The sequence below is a fragment of the Terrapene carolina genome, unplaced genomic scaffold, assembly GCF_002925995.2.
Source record: "Terrapene carolina triunguis isolate 2854851 unplaced genomic scaffold, T_m_triunguis-2.0 Scaffold95, whole genome shotgun sequence".
NCBI lineage: Eukaryota > Metazoa > Chordata > Testudines > Emydidae > Terrapene > Terrapene triunguis.
In genome coordinates this window covers 34,175,257-34,195,866 of record NW_020664446.1, presented here as the reverse complement: position 1 = coordinate 34,195,866, position 20,610 = coordinate 34,175,257, and the positions used below count along the sequence as shown (strand labels likewise).

General features: G+C 43.2%; 1 protein-coding gene across 1 annotated transcript; it reads left to right on the top strand.

The window, feature by feature from the left end:
• Nucleotides 1-877: 877 nt before the first annotated feature.
• On the top strand, nt 878-19,774 carry FAS (Fas cell surface death receptor). Its single transcript, XM_026650978.2, has 9 exons — nt 878-1,026; nt 8,024-8,186; nt 9,092-9,226; nt 12,880-12,991; nt 15,009-15,067; nt 15,611-15,691; nt 15,845-15,918; nt 17,220-17,244; nt 18,475-19,774. The coding sequence occupies exons 1-9, from the start codon at nt 991-993 to the stop codon at nt 18,831-18,833; spliced, it is 1,044 nt and encodes a 347-aa protein (XP_026506763.1). The 5' UTR covers nt 878-990; the 3' UTR covers nt 18,834-19,774.
• The last annotated feature ends 836 nt before the right edge of the window (nt 19,775-20,610 follow it).

The following is a 20,610-nucleotide window of genomic DNA, read 5'->3' as shown; positions in this document are numbered from 1 at the left end:
AAGTCTGCAGCGGAGAACAAAACTGATCCAGCTCTTCAAGTCCCAGCGTAGCAGCCTAGCCACTGCAACGCCCTTCCTCTGTAAATCTACATCACAGGAGTATTGTTAGCTTTAATTGATTCATTTAAAACCACCTAGATCATTGTAGAAAAAGTGCTATAGGAGTACAATTTATTACCACCCCATAGGTCACCACAGAACTGCCACTCAGATGCACCTGAGGGCAAGACTGTTCTGGACTCAGGCATCTGAAAGAGCATGGGCTGCCAACTCTGACTGAAGCAATTCCGGGAGATTTTCCCCCCAACATGAGGTAATGTCATTTTCTTAAAATATCCTATTAACATCTCCTAGATTGCTTTCAACGGCCACCGGGGCAGATCAATGGGGATTCCGGGAAACTCCAGGCCAATCCTAGAGGGTTGGCAACCTTAAGCATGTGGCAAGAGACAGACATCTGGGACTCTTTCCAACATAAGCTGGCCGGATACAACCATAGCCGGGCCCTGTCCAGGAGCAGGACTAGAGGAATCCAGTGCTAACGCCTAACGTTGAGATCAATACAATTGTTTTGCCGCTTGTCCAGGAGGCTGCTGCTGGGGTGAGCGGGGAGCCCATACTGCACCTTGCAAAGCTGTAGCAACAACACTTGGTGTCTATTGGGAGAAGGATCTTCCCAGTCCCAGCTGCGGTTCTACGCAGCTTCTCCGGACCACACTGTCCCCTTGTGCGCCAGGCGCTCCCTACACCACGCCCTTCGCGGGGATCCCTCCCTGCTTTCCTTCCCCCCCTGCGCTGGGCACTGGAGCGGGGCGGGCGGTGGCCAGCCCCGGAGGAGGCGCCTGCCCCTGGCCGGCACAGCGCGGGGCGGGGCAGGTGCTGCAGCTGGGCACCAGTGCTCGATGCACACCCTGCGGGGACGGCGGCGAGGGCAGCGACACACTTTCGCTTTGGAGGGCTTGCCCGGGCACCGCGCCGGCCGGCGGCAGCATGAGCGCAGGGCTCCTCTTCCTCCGCCTCGTCCTAGTAAGTCCCGTCTCGCCCGTGCCACGCCGCCGGGCTGTCCGGGGAGGGGGCCGGGCGGGATTCCCGCGGCTCGGGCGGTCGCTTGTCAGTCTCCCCAGGGCTGCGCCTCTAGCGAGGCCAACTTCACGGGGAATCTCCGCCCCCCTATTTGCGCCGGTGTCTCTCTCAGTAAATACGGGGTAGGGGCGCAGACAGCTGCCGGGGGGGCGATGGACAGGACCTGTCACTTCCCTCACTCTGCTGGGGTGCACAGCGCGGGACACAAACCAGCTCCCCGCCCTCCGCGAGGGGGAGCCGGGGGCTCGGCTGGTCGGGTGCAGCCCACGCAGGGAACGCAGGTAAAGTTCGATCCCTCGCTCGCTCGCTCGACTTCGACCATAAACAACGATCGTTTCTGAGAAGTGAGATCAGGTGGAGATAAAGTCCTGCCTGCTGCGTGACACAACCGCACTAAACAGAAAGTATTCCTGCTTCCTTAAGATTGGGGCCAATTGACTCAGAGACCATGTGAAGGAGACGTGGCTCGGAAATATTGTTTCCTAGAAGCGGTTTGATTTTGGGACTGTTTTATAAAGACTAGTGAAGGGAACTCCTCCGTTCACCCGTACGTTTGTCACTTTGGGTCTTTCTGGGGAGTGAAGCAATGCAGTAAAACTGAAGTCTTTCGCTCCCTGACTTGTACTTAAGTTATAAAGAACATGATGCAATAGAGGACAAACTGAATGTTTTGCAGAGTTGGTATAGGGTCCTCCTTTGGCTGGCTTACAAGTGAATTCCTAATTTTGGAGAGCTGATGTTCTATTTTTGAAAATTGACATTTGCCAACACGACACAGTTATCACATCTATTTCCCAGTATAAGAAAACTGTCCCAGCAGTTGGCAATTACTGATCCTTTAATGGTGATCCATGCAAACTGCAGACTTGAGATGAAATTAAATAATATTAATGGGCAAACTACTCTTGATATCAGTTGGGAGCCGGATTGGACCCTGAAAATGTGACATCCTCAGTTTATAAAACTTACTTATTATGGCCCCGAGCCTGCAAACACTTAAGCACATTCTTGATTTTGCTACCATGAGTAGTTCTCCTATTGAAATCAGTGAGACTGCTCAGGGTAGTAAAGTTAAACATGCCCTTAAGTATTTGCAGGACTGGGATTTATCATTCCCTTCTTCCACTCCAGGGAGATACACTGGACTTAAGACTCTTTCTCAGTGGTTCTCAAACTTTTGTACTGGTGACCGCTTTCACATAGCAAGCCTCTGAGTGCGACACCCCCTCCCCCGATAAATTAAAAACACTTTAAAATATATTTAACACCATTATAAATGCTGGCGGGGTTTGGGGTGGCGGCTGACAGCTCGCGACTCCCCATGGAATAAGCTTGCGACACCCTGCAGGGTCCCGACCCCCAGTTTGAGAACCCCTGCTCTTTCTGATGTTTCCTAGCATTTTGTCTGAGGACCATAACTGTATGAATCGTCCCTCAGTTACTGCTGTCAACTCTCTCAGCGATATGGTCTTGAATTTCACACATAAGATCTTCCCGCAGCATGGTTACATTTGGCACTGAATGATTGTTTGCGGAGCAGAGGCTAGTATTGAGATGATTGGTAGCAAAATTTTAACAGTAGATTTTATTCATCACTTGAGGGTTGCAAAATTTTGGTAATGCAGTTATGTGACTCAGTTTATACTATGGAGCCTTACAACTGTGCCACTCCACAAAACACCAAAATATAAATTAAATAGTATAGAGGATGCTTAACGTCCAAACAGCGGAAGTGTATGCTGTGTGTGTCAAAAGGGGAGAAACGCCTACAGCACACCAATTGCAGAGACGTACTCCAAATATATCACGCTTAAATAGACATAATCACAGTCAGAAATAGAAATGCATCTATATTCTGAATTTAGGTCAAACTGATAGTGGTGTAAACAAAACTTCTTCCCATCATCCCTTCCTTTAATATACACAATAGGCTGATGTTTCCGTCTAAACCAGGCTCTCTGTCAAATCCCAGTCCCATTAGCCAGAGAGGAAGTAGATCTCCCACAAACCTTTTATTCCCTCTTCCCTGATTTTTCTAACATATGATTTTACCACACTTAAAAAAAAAGAAAAAAAAAAGCCCTGCAGTATGTGTCTGGTCGATTAATTTACTTACACCAGAACATGGAAGTAGTTGGGTTTATTGGGCCTTGATCCTGCAGATGATTCCACAGAAGCAAACCCTTGTACTCATGGCACATCAGTTGCAGAAGCAGATCCTTAAGCACATAAGATCATGGTCCATCTTACCCAGTGGCCTGTACCAGAGCTTCAGAGGGAGCATACAGAACAGGGCAATTATGGAGTGATCCACCCCTATTTTTTGCTCCCATCTTTTGGTAGTTGGAGGTTTAGGATCGCCCCAAGCATGGGGCTGTGTCCCTGATAATCTTGGCTAATAGCCATCAATGGACCTATTCTCCTTGAAGTTACCCAGTCCTTTTGTGAACCCAGTGATACTTTAGCTATCACAACATCCCATGACAATGAGTTCCACCACTTAGTTGTGCGTTGCATGAAAAAGTACTTCCTCTGCTGCCTATTAATTTCATTAGGTGATGTTTGATCAGGTGTCCCTCCTTAGGCTCTTACTATTCCTTCTATGTTACCAAAAGATTAATCATAGACCTGCCCATATAAAAAGCAAAACACAGACCATTTGAAAAAACAGCTGGAGGACACTCGTACGATGATGAGTGTGGTACCAGAACCTATATAAAACTAAATTTAATAGGAACAGATTTGGGTACCTTGAAAACAGCAAACTAATACTAGCCAATAATTTTCTAGTTCATATAGTAAGATTGTGTATATAATAAGCAGCCAATTTCTGAGAATTTAGAAAAGACCTCTTAGAAGTTAAGGCCCTCACACTAAAGTGTTTGTTCCACCCATGATACTCCTTATGACTCTAATAGTGCACAGATTTGTACAGGTGCTTAAAATGAATGCACATAAATAGTCAGATTCAAGTCGACTGGATGACACGTGTAACTTGAATCTTGTCATAAGTGTTTGCATAACTGGGTCTGTATTTGCACAATATGTTTACCTATTCTACTGCGAAGATGAATTTCTGTTTTCTTCTACTTTGATGCAAGACACTGAACAACCAGGAAATGCTGAAAAGTGAACTGCAATATATTGTATACAAGAAAAAAACAGATCATAAGCTTCCCTTGAATCTTCCATTTTGACATCCGGCCACAGAGTAGCAACAATGAGATAGAAGCTGTTAGTGTTGCTGCAAGTCTTAACAATAGACAGTAACCATTAATAAATGTGCATTGAGAAAGAACTCTAAAAAATCCACAGAACACTCATGTGATACAAGGATGTGTTATTACCCCCACTGTACAGGTGGGGAAACTGAGACAAGAAATTAATGCCAACATTTTCAAATTTTATCTTGTTTGGGGGAACTGGGGTTTTAGACCCCTATGAGTCTAATTTCCAGACGCACTGAACACACACAGATCCTATTAACCTCAGCACCAAAGATACGCAGATTCTAGGGGTTTTACACCACAGTAACTCGGTTGACTTTGCAAAATTAAACTCAATTCCTCTTTCTGGCCCCGCTGGTTCTCATGACTCAAGTGCGCTGAAAACTTTGGAACATGAGGAACTGTCACTGAGTGGTTGCTTCAGTGCAGTTCACTGATAACTGTACATTTCATCTTAGTGTGAAAAAAGAATAGGATAGATGAAAGATAGCAAAAAGAGGAGGGAATGGAAAGAGAAAAATGTGCTACTGGAAACTGGACCAGAGCACAGTTGCCAACTTTCACACGGTAAATAAGCACTCTGACTTTCACAATAAGCCAAAAATTAAGCTAACCCCATTTGAAAACAAGGCCAAAACAAGCCAATCCCTAAGAACCCCAACACTCTATGTGACTAGATCCCCCCGGCGTGCAGTCTGGCACTGTGGTGGGCCCACTGTGCACCCCTGACTCTGTCCCCTCCTTGCCCCTGTTTGCCCCTTGTCCCTGCTTGCTGGGAGCTGATAAAAAAACAGAAGCAACAAGCTACAAGCCCAAAACTAGCCAACAAGCAACTCACAAGCCAATTAAGCCAAAAACAAGCCCAATTTCTGCATTTTTTCCCGTGGGTTTGGCATGTCTGGACCAGAGAGCACCTGCTATAGTAAGAAGTCTGCTTCATCTAAAAGAGTGCAAGGAAAGGATCCATTTGCCAAATAATATAAAATTACCACCTGTTTGATAGTTCCATCTTGCTAGGAGTCATGTAAGCTTTTGAATTTGCAAAAGAAAAAAATCATTAAAATAGCAAAAGGAGGATAAACTGTTCATAAAGTCATCGTTAGTGAAAGAACTACCAAGAGCAGACAAACATCAGAACATAAACGAAACTTCCCATGTCTTGCTATCCAACACCAAAGCAAGGAAATCTACTCTCGCCCTTTTTAAATTTCTTGAAAGCCCCTAATGAGCTATGTGCACTTGCTGCTGTGTGACTGATGCAAGAACAGATGGGAGGTTTTGAGTGGGTGAAAATTATGGCCCCAAATTAATAGATGCAGGAGCACGCTCCCATGTGGGGATGGGAAATCAATGAAAGAAGAGAATGGGTGACTAGAGGAAGCAGAGAATTTCTTTTAAGCAATTTACTATTTAAGCAATTGTCCATCCACTCATCTGGGTCTCACGTACAAATATTGTATGTATTATGACAATGGTAGGGTTAGATCATTATGCCCCTACATAGTGTTTCCTCTGAAGTCTTCCACTGGTGGGAACTGTTCCCCCTGTGTAAGAGACCTGAGGTATTGTCCACAAATCACATGGATCCTGGAGGAGCCACTAGGTCCTCAATGGTTCTGCCGTGGCTCTGTAGGTAGCTTGGCTCAATTGCCACACTGCCAAGGACCTCCAACTGGTGCCTGCCATTGGAACGCACTTCTATGGGTTCCCCAGTATAGAGAGGGGCTCTGAAAGAAGGTTAATGCCTGAGCAGATCAGTTGGAATTGGAACTGATAATCTGGCCCAAAGTATGATTTCTAAGGGTTTTTCTGGAGTTAGTTGCCCCTATTTATTTTGTTCCTACTGGATGTTTAGACTTTTAGTTTAAAAAATGGCATTTATTTTAGATTAGGAAAAGAACAAAAACAAGCCTCTATGAGTCATTTTAGGCTGAAAGCATACATTGTATACATCTGTTTTCATGAAAACAGATCAAAAAGCACCTATCATCCCCTTAATGCATGCATGTACCTTCAGTTATTGCCACTGAGTGATATGGGTACTACTGAGGACATGAGTGGTTTCTCAAGCGTACCATCAAATTGTGTTAACATTAGTGTTCCTTTTGTTATTAGTAATTAAATTTTAATTTCAGAGGACTGCATATCATGTGGGAGTGGCAATTCCAAGGAGAATCAAAAGAAAAAGAATAAAGTGACTCTAGGATATAAAGTAATATTGTGAAAAATTAGAATGTCACTTTGGGGATGAGGAGAAGCGAAAAAGGAAGAATATCAGATGTAGGGCAATGTATAAAGTTTCTGCGTGCCGTGCCTATGTGATGCTACTTGAAAGACAGCTCCTGAGAAGTAGTCCACACTTATTGTATTAGGAAGTACAGGATTATCTGTGGTAATGAATTGGTTATATATATGTTACTATACATTATGTTTCTGTCTTTCCCTATTGTGTCAACAAGGGGGAGAGGTGGGGCGGTTTTGGTGGTTTTGAGGAGAGTTCTGAGTTCATGCATGCACGTAGTAGAAGCTAGAAGGGTTTGTTAGTGTGGTTTCTGCATAGTTATCAGTTATTTGCTCTGCACGTGTCTGTCATTTAGAAAGTTATTATAATAACTCATTCTACCCCATTCTTTACACCTTTTTCTTTTCATGCTCATCTTGTATTTGTCCTTCACTTTCTGTCCCTAGCACTAAATGGAATTTGTAGTAACACTGTACATTTTGGCTCACTGATTCTTGCTCCACCGTACGCTCTCCCTGTATTTATCTTTCTGTTCCACACTGTATCCTCCTTTTCAAAATGACAGCTGCTGATTTGATACTCTGGCGCCGATTCTCCTCTCTCTCTCACATTGGTATCAATCAATATTACCTCCTCTGAATTGCTGGAACTGCACCTGTTACTGGTATAAAAGAGTAAAGGAGAGGAGAATCCGGCCCAGTGTGTCTGAGAATAAATATTTCTGGAACATGAACAGTTTCTCAGAGCAAGAATGTGACTTTAAGCACAGCCCTGAGCAAGGAATGATGGCTAGACTACATGCCCAAAGAACTGCTCTGAGAAGCATTGTGACTCAGAAACCCCTCTGAGTCACAGCCCTCCTGTTTGTGGACAGCATCATAATTTCCTTCAGGCCTACTGACAGTGTAGCCCCATTTACACCTGTGCGCTGCACCTGTGGTCAGGATAGCCCAAGTAGACGGATTAAGGGCATTCTGCCTCCATTTTACTTCTTTGATCCTGTGTGTAGTCCACTTCACAATGTCAGACCTGCTAACCTACAGGTTTCCCCATGGACTGTGGGTTTCCAGACCCTTCTGTAGGTCCCCTAGCAAAGCAGTCCGTCAGAGCTGCTGCAGGCGCTGGGGGACACGGACACACCCCCACACCCTGCAGTGCTCTCAGAGCACTTTTGGCTCCCAGAGCCAATCTTCTCACAGGCCTGGAAGGAGGCAATGATGCTGTCACTACGGCATCTTTGTGTAGGGTGACCCCCTGAGATATGGAACACATAGTGAGACATTGTTTCCGCCCTTTCCCCTCCCCACCTCTCCTCCAACCCTTGCTGTAGGGTACTGCTCCCACGCCTTCATCCACTCCTCTCTCAGGGTCTAGTGCTACTGTGGCCCACTCTACAAATAGCAGGAAGACAGGGTAGGAGGAAGAGTTTGAGCAATTTTCCCACACCTATAATTTTACTGTTCTCTCCTAGGTGTTTGGTTGGACTATTGGATCACAATGTGACAGTGATGTACCTCCTGCACACACTATATATGATAAGCTGTCTATAAAGAGGAATATTTCTAAAAGGGAACTTAAATGTAAAGAGGGAGAATATGCTGCAGAAAATATCTGCTGTAAGATGTGTCCACCTGGTAGGTATCATTTTAAAATAATTTATTGAAAAATAAAGAGGTGAGTGGAAATGGCCACAGGCAGAACTGCATACTGCTTGATAAATACTCTACATCAGAGGGAGTCAATAGGTGGACTGTGGGCCAAATCTGGACTGCCAGACATTTTTGAATGGACCCCGAAAATAAAAATAATTTACCCCTGCTCTACATGCTGTAGCTTCTACTGGGAGACAGTGTTATAGGGCCTTCCTCTGGCCCCCAAGTGACAGGACTACATTGGCTTCATATTTTCATTCAGAAATCCCTTGGGCACTGAAAACTGTATTCTGTGGATTGGACTCTAACCTGCTTGTATTTAAGCTGTTTCCCTAAAGATGTATATGATTATTCCATGCTATGCGAGTACTTTCACATGATCTGTTCCAAGCCCAGCTAGAATGCAGAATCGTAGAAAAACACACAAATATTTACTAAGTTCATGCCAATAACTTCCCATGGATTTCAGACAAGTCCGTGTAAGCTACTTGGATTCATAGAAAAGCACTGGGATATTTACATGCACAATTTTGAAGGAGGTAAAAAAATGCATTCATGCTCTTTTGCCCACACAACTCCGCATTTATATCAGTGAATGGGTATTTTCATTGAACAGATCATTTGTTTAGTAAATTTTCCTTCTTGTTTTTAATAGTTAGAATTTTAAATCCAACCCTATATATGCTACATTACCAAAAGACATGTATGGATTGAAACCCATATAATTTATCTGTAGCATTTAGAAAACGTTGATCCTGTCATTATTAATAAATTAGAAAGTTTAAGAGATGAAGAGAAACAGAAAATCTGAAGCAGATCTTCTAGCTGACAACTTCTAGGTATAGATACTACAACTTTCATTCTTCTTTTTGCATTTTTTTTTACAGGTTCATTTAAATTTGGTGATTGCACAAAGGACAAAAACACAACTTGTAAACCATGCATAGAAGGATCAACATACGTGAATTATGACAATTCCCTCGATAAGTGCAGAAGGTGCAGGTCATGTGACTCTGAACTTGGTATGTCTGTAAAATAGCAACTCAAGCAACAAAAACTTTCCGTAGGACAAGACTGGGGAGTTACCACAAGCTTTGAGTAAGGGGTAGCATATAGTTATGATATCCCAGGAATAGACCAGGGAGGAAATTGTGACAGAGTTACAATTTGGTCTCTGGGTCCCCTTTTCTCTGTGAGGGGGAGGGAGTATGCCGTGGCAGTGCTTTTCCTGAGCAATCGTTCAGGTGCACTGGTTGGCACTTTGAGAGGGAACAGAGTTAAGGCTCTGTCCACTCCCCACTCACCTGTGTTGGAGGGCAAGTAGAAGTTCCTCGAGATGGCTCTTTCACCCACAGTGTGACATGTGATATGGGTAGTTTACTATGACATTCCAGGGTGCAATCCAGACTAGTGAGGGGTTGTGTCACCACCTGCCTTGCAACGTTGGGTGCCTCACAATGCTATGGTGCTGTAGCTCCCAACCTGGGCCCCTCACAAACAGACAAACAGTGTGCAGGTCACACCCTGAATATCTGTTTATAGCTGCAGCCTGCCAGCAACACTCCAGTCAAACTCCAGCTCCCACTCGCCTTGGTTACCACTTGCAGGGTGGGCCCAACACATTCCCAGTCCCACATTTCCCCCCAAAACTGTGTTTTTTACTCTGTCCAGCCCTCTCCTGGACAGTTCAGGTATTATAGATCCATTTCCTCTGTAATGGGTCAAATCATAGAATCATAGGACTGGAAGGGACCTTGAGAGGTTATCTAGTCCAGTCCCCTGCACTCATGGCAGGACTAAGTATTATCTTCTAGACCATCCCTGACAGGTGTTTGTCTAACCTGCTCTTAAAAATCTCCAGTGATGGAGATTTCACAGTCTCCTTAGGCAATTTATTCCAGTGCTTAACCACCCTGACAGGAAGTTTTTCCTAATGTCCAACCTAAACCTCCCTTGCTGCAATTTAAGCCCGTCGCTTCTTGTCCTATCCTCAGAGGTTAAGAAAAACAATTTTTCTTCCTCCTCCTTGTAACAACCTTTTACGTTCTTGAAAACTGTTACAACAGTTTGCTACTTTAATTGGAGTCACCAAACAATTCAGTTTAAACACAGCACTGGATTAATTTTGATTAAAGAATAAAACAAGTTTACTTAACTACAAAGAGATGGATTCTTAAGTGAGTACAAGTATAAGGCATTAAAGTCTGAAATGACTACAAGAGAAATAAAGATAAAATGCTTTCTAGTAACTAAAAGTTAACAAACTAGACTTGGTTCAAGGTTCTTACCAAATGTTTCCAGCAACAGGGCTGACCAAGGTCTCAGGTCAGAACCCCTCCCAAAGTCCAAAGACTGCTTCTTTTGTCGTCTTAGATGAAAAAGCAAGAGAGAGAGAGTCTTTTTCTCTATTTTTTCTACCTGGGGTGTTTTTGCCCCCTCTCTTTTATAGTCCAGCCACCCTTTGAAATGCATTTTCCTCAGGGTTACTCCTAGATCAACTACCTTCCAGCTGTGGTGGTGGAGGCATGGGGTCTCGTGGTGAAAGAGGTTCCATGTTGTTTGTTAAAATGTGAATCGATTTGTTCCTGCCACCCACCTTGCGGCCAAAGTATGGCCACTTGACAGGCGATGGCCAGTCAACTTTGATGACACTTGGTTAGAGGCATCAGCTTGTCCTTTGTCTTTGGGAAACTGGTTACCCACTCCCCAAACTTGTCTGGTAAACACATGTCAGTTGTAACTTCATCTTATGTTCATAACTGTACATATAATGTCATTACGTGCATTTCACTACGATATGATTGACTAGTGCAGGGGTCGGCAACCTCTGGCACGCAGCTCGCCAGGGTAAGCACCCTGGTGGGCCGGGCCAGTTTGTTTAACTGCCGCGTTGGCAGGTTCGGCTGATCGCAGCTCCCACTTGGCCTGGGACGGCGAACCGCGGCCAGTGGGAGCCGCAATCGGCCAAACCTGCCGACGCGGCAGGTAAGCAAACTGGCCCGACCCGCCGGTGCTTACGCTGGCGAGCCGTGTGCCAGAGGTTGCCGACCCTGGACTAGTGAGTTATTAGTTTTCAAATGATACCTCACAAGGCATATTTTGTACAAAGATTGTGTAGGGTCAGAATACAGGGGTGCAGTCGGTCACACTCACCTTATGCCCCCAGAATCCCTTGTGTTGGCATTTACCTTGGCTCACAATCTGGTCCACAGTGAAAACATTTTAGATATATTCAAACATTTAGGGTGTTAACAAAGGGTACACCAAAACCAATGTTTCTATTTAATACTTTGCTTACAGAAGTTACCTTGAATCATTCCTTATGATAAAAAAAAAAAACCCCACACTAGACAATGTGAGATACAACTTAATTTTCTCACAGACACAGTTTTGAGTGTTTTAAAATGGACACACACACCCATGACACAAAGCAACCATCTGGGAGAACATAACCCTGCTCCCACTCTATCCTCACTGAAGCAGGTGTGCAGCTGCTTTTCCTCAAACTCAGAGGTGCTGCATAAGCAAGACATAGTAGAAATTTGTGCATAATATTAGAAGAGGCATTTGAGGAAGCCCGTTTGCAGGTGGCTGAGAGCGGGGCCACAAGTCACATCAAAGAGTTGAAAATCCTTAGCTTACAAAAAGTTTCCAATAAGGAATTGTTGTATGAAGTTTAAATGAATTTAAACTTCGTTTTAAAGTGATTAGAAGCTCAGGACCCTGAGCAGGGTTTTGTGCTTGATTGTGTCTGGCCCTCTGGCTGTGCAAGTGTGTGGGAGGGGGCACAAGGAGCCTTCTCTTGCAGCCACATCACAACCCTCGGTGGCTGTTGAAATTGGCATTTTTGGGTGGGGGCTGGGGTTCAGTTCCAGCAGCATGTCCTTTCCTTTAATATCTCTCGAGGTACTGACAAATGTCCCCACTCACTATCTGAGTGCCTGCCTCACCTGGGACTCAAACTGTTGCCAGCTAAAGAAAATATTTTTTAAAAGTCACCTTCAGATCTAGGTGTGTTACTGGTACTGTATGGGTATCTCGTGCTGTTATAAGATCTCTGCAGTCAGGTCAATCTTACTAGCCAATGATGGATAAAAGCTGACTTTAAATAGCAAGATCTTACTAGAAGAAAACTAAACTAGTTCAAACCAGGCCAAACAGAGTGACTCGGCACTACCCAACTTGTCTCTTTTACCCAATGTCCAGTTCAAATAAGTAGATGGACATCAGGGAACTGCACCAGAGGATGATGCCAGCAGATGATGCAGGAGATGCACAGGGAACCATTACAGAAGTGGCAACTGAATATGCAGGAGACCAGACCATTAATTATATAAAGTATCATAGAATGATGAATGAGAAAAAAACTGCCAGTATTTTGTAATGTTATATACTAGTCCCCTTCCAGCAAAGCAAGTGCTTATTGGCAGCTCTTTTTTGCAGCATTTGATTGCAGAGGACTCCTTCCTTCCCTCCTCTTCCCAGTATCACACAATCAGAAGGAGCATGTAGAAAACAATATGGTGATGCTTGGTATTATGACCAGCTCACATTGCTGCATACAGCAATAGCGCTAACAGCTCTAGGCCTGAGCATAGCATTTGCTAATGGTGCACTAAAATAGTTAGAGTACCACCTTCTTCTAATTGAAGAAAACTCTTGGGATTTATTTTAGATTTGGAAGTTGCAGAACATTGTACCGTCACTCAGGACACAAAATGCAGGTGTAAACAACACTACTTTTGCAATTCTTCTGGCCCATGTCATCATTGCGACCCATGCAGCAAGTAAGTTTGAGGTCTTTATTATTTAACTATTCAAATAGTGTGTTATTTAATGTGAATTAGCCAGACTCAGCCAGTTTGTCAATATCTATGTGGCCTCTAAGGCATTGTTTAGATTAGGAAAGAAAGATACTAGTTTTTCCAATCAATTTAGCTCACTTAACTCAGTTGAAAATCCCACATCAATGTAGACATGCTTCAACACCTGTTAGCTCCATTTGAGCGGTCAAGTTATAGCCTAACGAGGTTTTCAGTTGAATTAAGCTAGTTCTATTGAACTCATTCATTTAGAGGGAAAAGGCACTTTTTTTTCCTAGTCTGGACAAGGCCTAAAATTTTATAGGTCCCCATTTGCATGGACAGTTACCACAATTGTGTCCAAATATGTATTTGAATGCACAAATCTACACACACATTTAGAGGCCACTTTTAATAATTCCCATTCCAAGTTTTTTTGAGCTTTGTCTTTGTGTGTTCTGTTGGGGTGGATAGAAGATTATTCCATGTCAGGAGGTTATGGAATGATGGATTGGATGGGGGAGGAAGTAGAGTTGGAAGGTCTGGCAATACCAGAGGGTGACAGTCTGTAGAGGAAGAGAACTTCAGGGAAAGCAGCAGGTGCCTTTTATATTCTCTTCTGCCAAATTCCCTTGGACCCATACCTCTAATCTCCCCCCCAGGAAGTGACATCACTCATTTTAGAGAGACAAGATGGGCTAGGTAATATATTTGTCCAATAAAGGATATTGCGTAACCCATCTTGTCTATCGAATATTCTAGGGCCAACACATCTACAACAACACTGCATACATCTCATTTTAGTCACAAAGCAAGTATAGTGCATATAGATTTGGTATTCCTTCATTTACTGCATAAATTAATTTTCATCAGAAATCTAAAATTATGAAACTGAGATTTTAGAGTGATTGTGGCTGAAGGAATGAATCCCTCAGCATTTTAGTTTTCTGATATGAGTATTTTAAATCTCTGATTTTGGGTCTTTGTCACACACTGACTGCATCCCACACTGGGGCCTTGGCAGATTGAGAGATGTGTTTGTTTCCTATTCATAAACAGTCATGTAGCCCTAGTGCAACAGGCAATTCTCTGTATGTCTACACTGCAATTAGACACCCACAGCTGGCCTGTGCCATCTGATTCAGGCTAAGGAGCTCAGGCTAAGAGGCTAAAGAGGTTTGATTGCAGTGTAGAAGTTTGGGCTCAGGCTGCAGCTCAGTTTTTGGGATCCTCCCATCTCGCAGGGTCCTAGACCCAGGCTCCAGCTCTACTGTCTACAGTACACCATAGTTCAATAACCTCTTAGCCAGATTATTTTAGCCCGAGTCAGCTGACACAGGCCAGCCACAGGTGTCTAATTGTACTGTAGGCATACCCTCTGTTTCCTGCTGCATGAGTGTTTGATTACCAGCTCTGTTGTGAATAAGGCCAGCATGCTTTTCGGTTCTATCAAGGTGTGCCCTCTCCCCTCAGCTATTAATGGGTGTAGGCAATTGTGCTTTTGTTATTGGGCACCTTAATGAGTGGAACTGTTTCTGCCTTCCCAAAATCATCTCTGTCCTAATCTCTCCTTACTTTTAAAAAGCAAGTAAAAACTGTATTCCAAAGATGTTTGGGTTATTTTAGAAGGAGTGCTGTTGGTCCTTTCTTTATTGCCTTTCTCTTCACTCCTTTTTCTCTATTAGGCTCCCTCCTTTGTTTTATCACAATGCCATGTGGATGCACTCTGTAAATAGTGGTATTATCATTTACATTATGACTCATGACTTACAGGAAACTGGACAAGAATCCCTAGAGACTAAATATAACAACATTGGAGGACTAGAGAGACACTTCTTCCTCCCTACTAAATTCAAAACTGCACTTTCTTACTATATTAAAAGCCAACTGGTAACAGTGTAGGGGGCATGGATAACTTTGCCTTCTTTTCATGACAGATTGTGTTGTTTTTCTATCGTTAAATTACTATTAAATACATACACATTTTTCATATTTTCTCTAGGTGTGAAAATGGCGCAATTGAAAAAGAATGCACCCCGACCACAAATACCATATGTAAAAGTGAGAATAAATTACTTAATCTTGATATCTCTACAGGTAGAGTCAGTTGGATACAGTGGAATCAGCTATGCAATGTAGACCAGATTGTGTGCGTTAAGCCCAAGGTTGAGGCAGCGTGGAGCTGCACCACCATATAAAATGCTTCCTTGGGACACCTGGTATGCAGGGAGAGCACACACATGGCTGCACAAAGGTGGAACATGGCCTCCAGTCCATGACTGGTCAGTTCCGCTGGCTGGTGTGGCGGGGTTGCCCCTTGTAGAGTGGTTTGTACCATAGGGAACAGTAACAGGGAGCAGTCCCTGTTGGCAGGCGAGAACAGGAATAATTTGTGTGTCTTGCCCTGGCACAGGGATGTAAGGAGCAGAGAAGGAAGACTCCTTGCACCTCACTGGTCGTCTCCCCACACCGCACACATCTATACAAGGGCCTTCCACAGTCTGACCTTTATAATCCTGTGAAGGGTTCCACGTGTGTTGTTGTATTGCACTGTTTTTCTGTGCTTTGCTTTTATGTAAATTTTACAATGCTCTAAATTATCAGGAAACTTCTGGTGGATCTTGCTAGTAGTGGTTGGAATCGTAATCGCTATCGCATCATTATCAGCCGTAGCAGCATACTGTTGTAAGTTAGTCTCTTTTCTTCATCCATACTATATACTGAATTGACTACTCTACTGCTTAATTAATCATAATTCTCCTCTTTTAGATGCTCCATTTTAGCACTGATACATACTCTGTGCTGTTTTTTAAAATTCTTTGGCATGGTTTGTTTCAGACAAGAAGAAACGGCAGGATTTTGATTTGAACAATCAGATGCGGCATTGGGTTGTCCACAAACCACCCACCCCTGTAAGTATCATTGCTTAGCATGGCTGAAATTCAGCTTGGTGCACGAGGCCCACATTGGGGCTGTGTAGATTGTGGAGGCCTGTCCTCCCTTTACCCTCTGGCTTTATGTGAGGGAAGTGAACTTCATCACAGAAAGAAAGACACGTGGGGGAGAGTTCCAGGTTATTTTGCCAAGCAGTTCTGAAAAAGAGAGTGTTTTGTATAGTACAATGTATATATGGAGAACAAGAGGAAGTTTTCAAACCCTCCTGTTCCAGCTACACACACAAGCTAGGAAGGAAGTCAGGGATTTTATTCGGATCGTTCCACTCGCTCTCTGCCTGAGATAAAGTTGAAGATTTTATCCCCTAAATAGTCCTATGTTTAAACATGCATTGTTCCTTAGAATGGAAGGGGCTAGCAGTGAATGCCCAGCAGCTGAGGATAAGAAAGGACATTGTGTCATTCTGCTGTGACCCTCTCTACTCTCTCAGCCCATCTGTGAGCAGCACTGAGGGGCTCAGTTCATCCAGTTCTCTATGGCCAAAGGACAGTTGCAACACTGAGGGGACCATGAGGAAGCAGAGTGAGAGTGGGGGTCAGAAGAGTTTTCTACAGAGGACCCTGGGGGGAAAAATGTAACATATTTGCTGGCCTGACTCATTAGGGTCAGATCATTACAGAAACATGCAAAAAGCGGCCCAAAGTTTGCTGGAGGAGGAGGGGTTGAGCATCATTTCTGCCCCCTCCCCCCGATGCTTGTCTGTGGGCTGTAGACAGGAAGGGTGTGGAGCTGGGGGAAGCTACCTTCTTGCAGCAGCATCTTTCTCTTCAGCCTGGTACGGAGCTCCTCACTTAGACAAAGGATCATTTCTCTCCTAAAGAATATTCCATACATTGCTTAAGCATTCTGAATAGCTAAGATCCTGAAGTTCTTGTACTAGTCCGGTGACCCATATAGAGACCACCTTCATTTCTATTATTCAGTTTAAAATTGGCTAGTGCACTGTATTCTAAACATGGCCTGGCTACTAAAGAGAGGGGTCATGGATAAAGCTGGGAGAAAACTCCAAATTTCATGAAATTTAGCATTTTGCATAATTTGGTGTTTTAAAAAAAATTGGTAGTGGGAGCTCAACCCCACCCCCCAATAAGGTACAAAAGGGACTGTACCACTAAAAGAAGAAGGGAAGATGGGAAAAAGTGAGAAAACAACAACAACAAAATCAACAATCAAGAAAAACCGGGGGGGGGGGGGGGAAGGGCAGAGACTCTACAATCTGCAGGGCCTCCTTTACACTTTTTTCTTTATCTGTTTCCAGGAAATGGAGCATCTCGTGTACCCAGGTATGAAATAACATTTTACTTTCTCTATAGGAATGGTGAGAAATATGGTTTAGAAACCATATGCAAGAATATATGCTTTGTTCAGTTTAATGCCAGGTCAGTCTCTGTTTTGAAAAGCTGTCACTCCTCACTGATTTGTAGCTCTCCTTATTAAATAAATGTCTGTTATGGAAACAACCCTGCAGTCCTGATTAAGACAACTCTCATTGTTTTTAAATCAAAGAAAGTTTTGCCTCGGTAAGGGCTGCAGACCCTATGTTACTTGATACATGTTAGCAGGAATTAGTTACTGAAAAACCCAAAATGTTTCTGCTTGGATAAGCACCCAACTGTTTTCCTGCTTGTTAAAAAATTGTGAGTATATGCAAATTTTTGAAGACTTTGTCCCACAGGACTCCCTAACTAGGAAACCCACTACTGGTTCAGTAGATCCACTGGCAAGCTTGTTGCCGGATCTCAGGTATTCATATATTCTAATCTCCTGGACGCTGCAGCTTCCAAAGCCAAAGACATTCACCCTGTATTACAGATAATGTAGTATTGAAATGTAGTCGTACGCAAAGCCCAGAAGATAGGCTTCTAGACCCTGAACTGTCAAGTGCATGAGTCAAGCAATGGAAGTATCATCACAGAGAGATTCAGGGCCCAGCTAAGAGGATGCCAGAGGTGCTTGCCTGCTTAACATGACATTCATACATTTGGTGATGGGAGGAAGGGAAGAAGAAAGGGTCCTATAGAAAGATTTGAGGGCTTATTTGAAGTCACAGGACGGGGATATGGGTCCATACCTGAACGTTTGAATTTTCTAACATAAGGGAAAGTGTAGCATGTTGATCCATTCCTACTATGAATTTCCCTGTAAAAGTATCAGAGGGGTAGCCGTGTTAGTCTGAATCTGTAAAAAGCAACAGAGGGTCCTGTGGCACCTTTAAGACTAACAGAAGTATTGGGAGCATAAGCTTTCGTGGGTAAGAACCTCACTTCTTCTTCTTCTTCACAGACTTGCATCTGAAGAAGTGAGGTTCTTACCCACAAAAGCTTATGCTCCCAATACTTCTGTTAGTCTTAAAGGTGCCACAGGACCCTCTGTTGCTTTTTCCCTGTAAAAGACTCTCTCGCTCTCTCATTTGGCTTGAAACTTCATCTGTTTTGAATATTTAAAACATGAGAAAGATCAGTAAAATACTAGTGCCATGAGTTTGTGTTTTCAAATGTTATTTGTATTGTCAGATGTTGACCTGAGCACCTACATTCCTGCTATTGTGGAGGAGATGACACTAACACAAGTCAAGAATTTTGTTCGGAGGCATGAAATCCCAGAACCTGCCATAGAGCAGACTGTCCAGGACCATTTAAATGATTCAACTGAGCAGAAAATCAAATTGTTCCATATCTGGTATCAACATCATGGAATGAAGGGGGCTTATGGAAATTTGATCGTCAGTCTGAGAAAATTTAATATGCGTACTGTTGCTGATAAAATTGAGAAAAAACTGAATGTAGTCACTTCCAGCAGTCAAGAAAACGGAAGATCAAATATCAATACTGCTGAGCAAAGCAGTGCCCTTTCTGATGGACATAATGTGTAGTCAGCAGAAAAATATTTCTAAACTGGTAAGTATTATTTTTATGTTGTAAATAACAAAGTTTTCGAAGACCGTTTCCTTCAGCATTTCTACCTGATTAAAGAAGAGGTGAGTGAACAAGCACAGACAGCATGGCTAACTTCTGGAAACGCATCGATGTGCTCTTCAAAGATTGAGATTTTCCTATTCTTTGTAAAGGACTGGGAACAGAGATTCTGGGAAGCAGTGACTAAAAAAGCAACAATATAGGAGTTCATGCAGAGGACCCACAATGCTTCTGTGTCACACACAAAAAAGTCAGCCAACATTTTGGATTGAAGCTTTAGTTAAGGATTTATGGTCTCAGACAATGGATGATCTTTGTGTTTACTTATGCTGAAATTATGGTTTATAGCTATTTTCCTTATGTAAAAGAATGACAACTCTGGTGTTATGTTTACAATATTTTCAGCAAACATACTTAGGGAAAAAAGGATTTCAATTCTTATTTTAAATGTAAAGACTAACTTTAATGTACTCTGTAAACATGTTAAAGATTTACTCATATGCGAAATCCCATTTAAAGTCAGTGGGGCTATTCACTTGTGTAAGTATTTGCAAGATGAATATACTTGTTTTTATAGATTACTTTGAATGGTACTTTCAGTTGTGAAAGCATATGCACATGTACATATTTCATGAAGGGCCCCAAACTAACCTCAGATGTGTGGGTGCAGCTTATTGCCTTCTACAATAATCATGATGGTCCTTTCTGGTCTTAAAAGAAATCCATGAAATGAAATGGGATCTGTGCCTGTATATCTGAAGGACAGAACTGGGTCCTCAATTTTTAAAGGTCTGTCATACCAGCTGTGATCTCTCCAAGGCCCAAATGTTTGATACTAGCTTTTCTAATGCAAAGATTTAAAGTAAGACACAAGCAGCAATAAAAGAAGAGCTTGAAATAGTGTATGGTTCTTTCCTTTAATTTGTATAAATTGGCCTATAATAACCTCAGTTTCAAGATTTCAGATTCGTAGTATCAGTAAACCACAGGAATGAAAACTGAGAACTCCATTCATCTCAGGACCATATGAAGCCCAGAAAGCTGTGCACCAGACCAATCTATTCAGCATGACTGGGCTGCCACATAGTTTATCAACCTCCAAAAGAATCTAGAGAACTGCAGGGCTACTCCGTGGAAAGAAAGGTTAATCTGTAAGCCCATGTTAGTGTCCTACTTCCTATGAACCAAAATTTCCTGTGCTGGACCTATTTCCTTTTCTCCTTCTCTCTCCCGGGTCCCTTATATAGCTCCACGAGAAAGTGAGGTGAAAATATTTGCTACACTGTATCACATCATTTCTCCATCATGTTAATTTTCTTGCATCCAGGTGCAGCTGGCTGAAAAGAAAAGTAGTTACCTGGGCTGATTGTAGAGAGAAGTCTCCCATCTCTCATGACTCCTGTGGAGGGCTCCGCCTCATCACTGAAGTCTGGGGACTGTCTTTCCCCCTCCACTCACTGATTCCATGCAGCTCATTGGTAGTCTCATTAGAATTTTTAGGTTGATGAACGCTGCTCTTCTTCCTGACTGAGATTTTCCGGTCACATGATGCCTTTACTATTTTTTCTTTGACTCACTGCCTCTCAGTCCTCCAGCAGTAACTCCATTAGTCACACTCAGTGCACCGCCTAACACTGCTTCCATGAGCCACATTGCTACTAACAGCTCTTTGGCTACTCAAAGAGTATGGGCCCGTTTCTCCCCAGTCTGCACCTTGTGCCTTTGCACCCATGA

Coding starts and splice junctions, on each gene's coding strand:
- FAS (XM_026650978.2), top strand. CDS start 991: ATGAGCGCAGGGCTCCTCTTCCTCCGCCTCGTCCTA. Junction 1,027..8,023: donor TCTTCCTCCGCCTCGTCCTA/GTAAGTCCCGTC, acceptor GTTCTCTCCTAG/GTGTTTGGTTGGACTATTGG. Junction 12,992..15,008: donor CATTGCGACCCATGCAGCAA/GTAAGTTTGAGG, acceptor TATTTTCTCTAG/GTGTGAAAATGGCGCAATTG.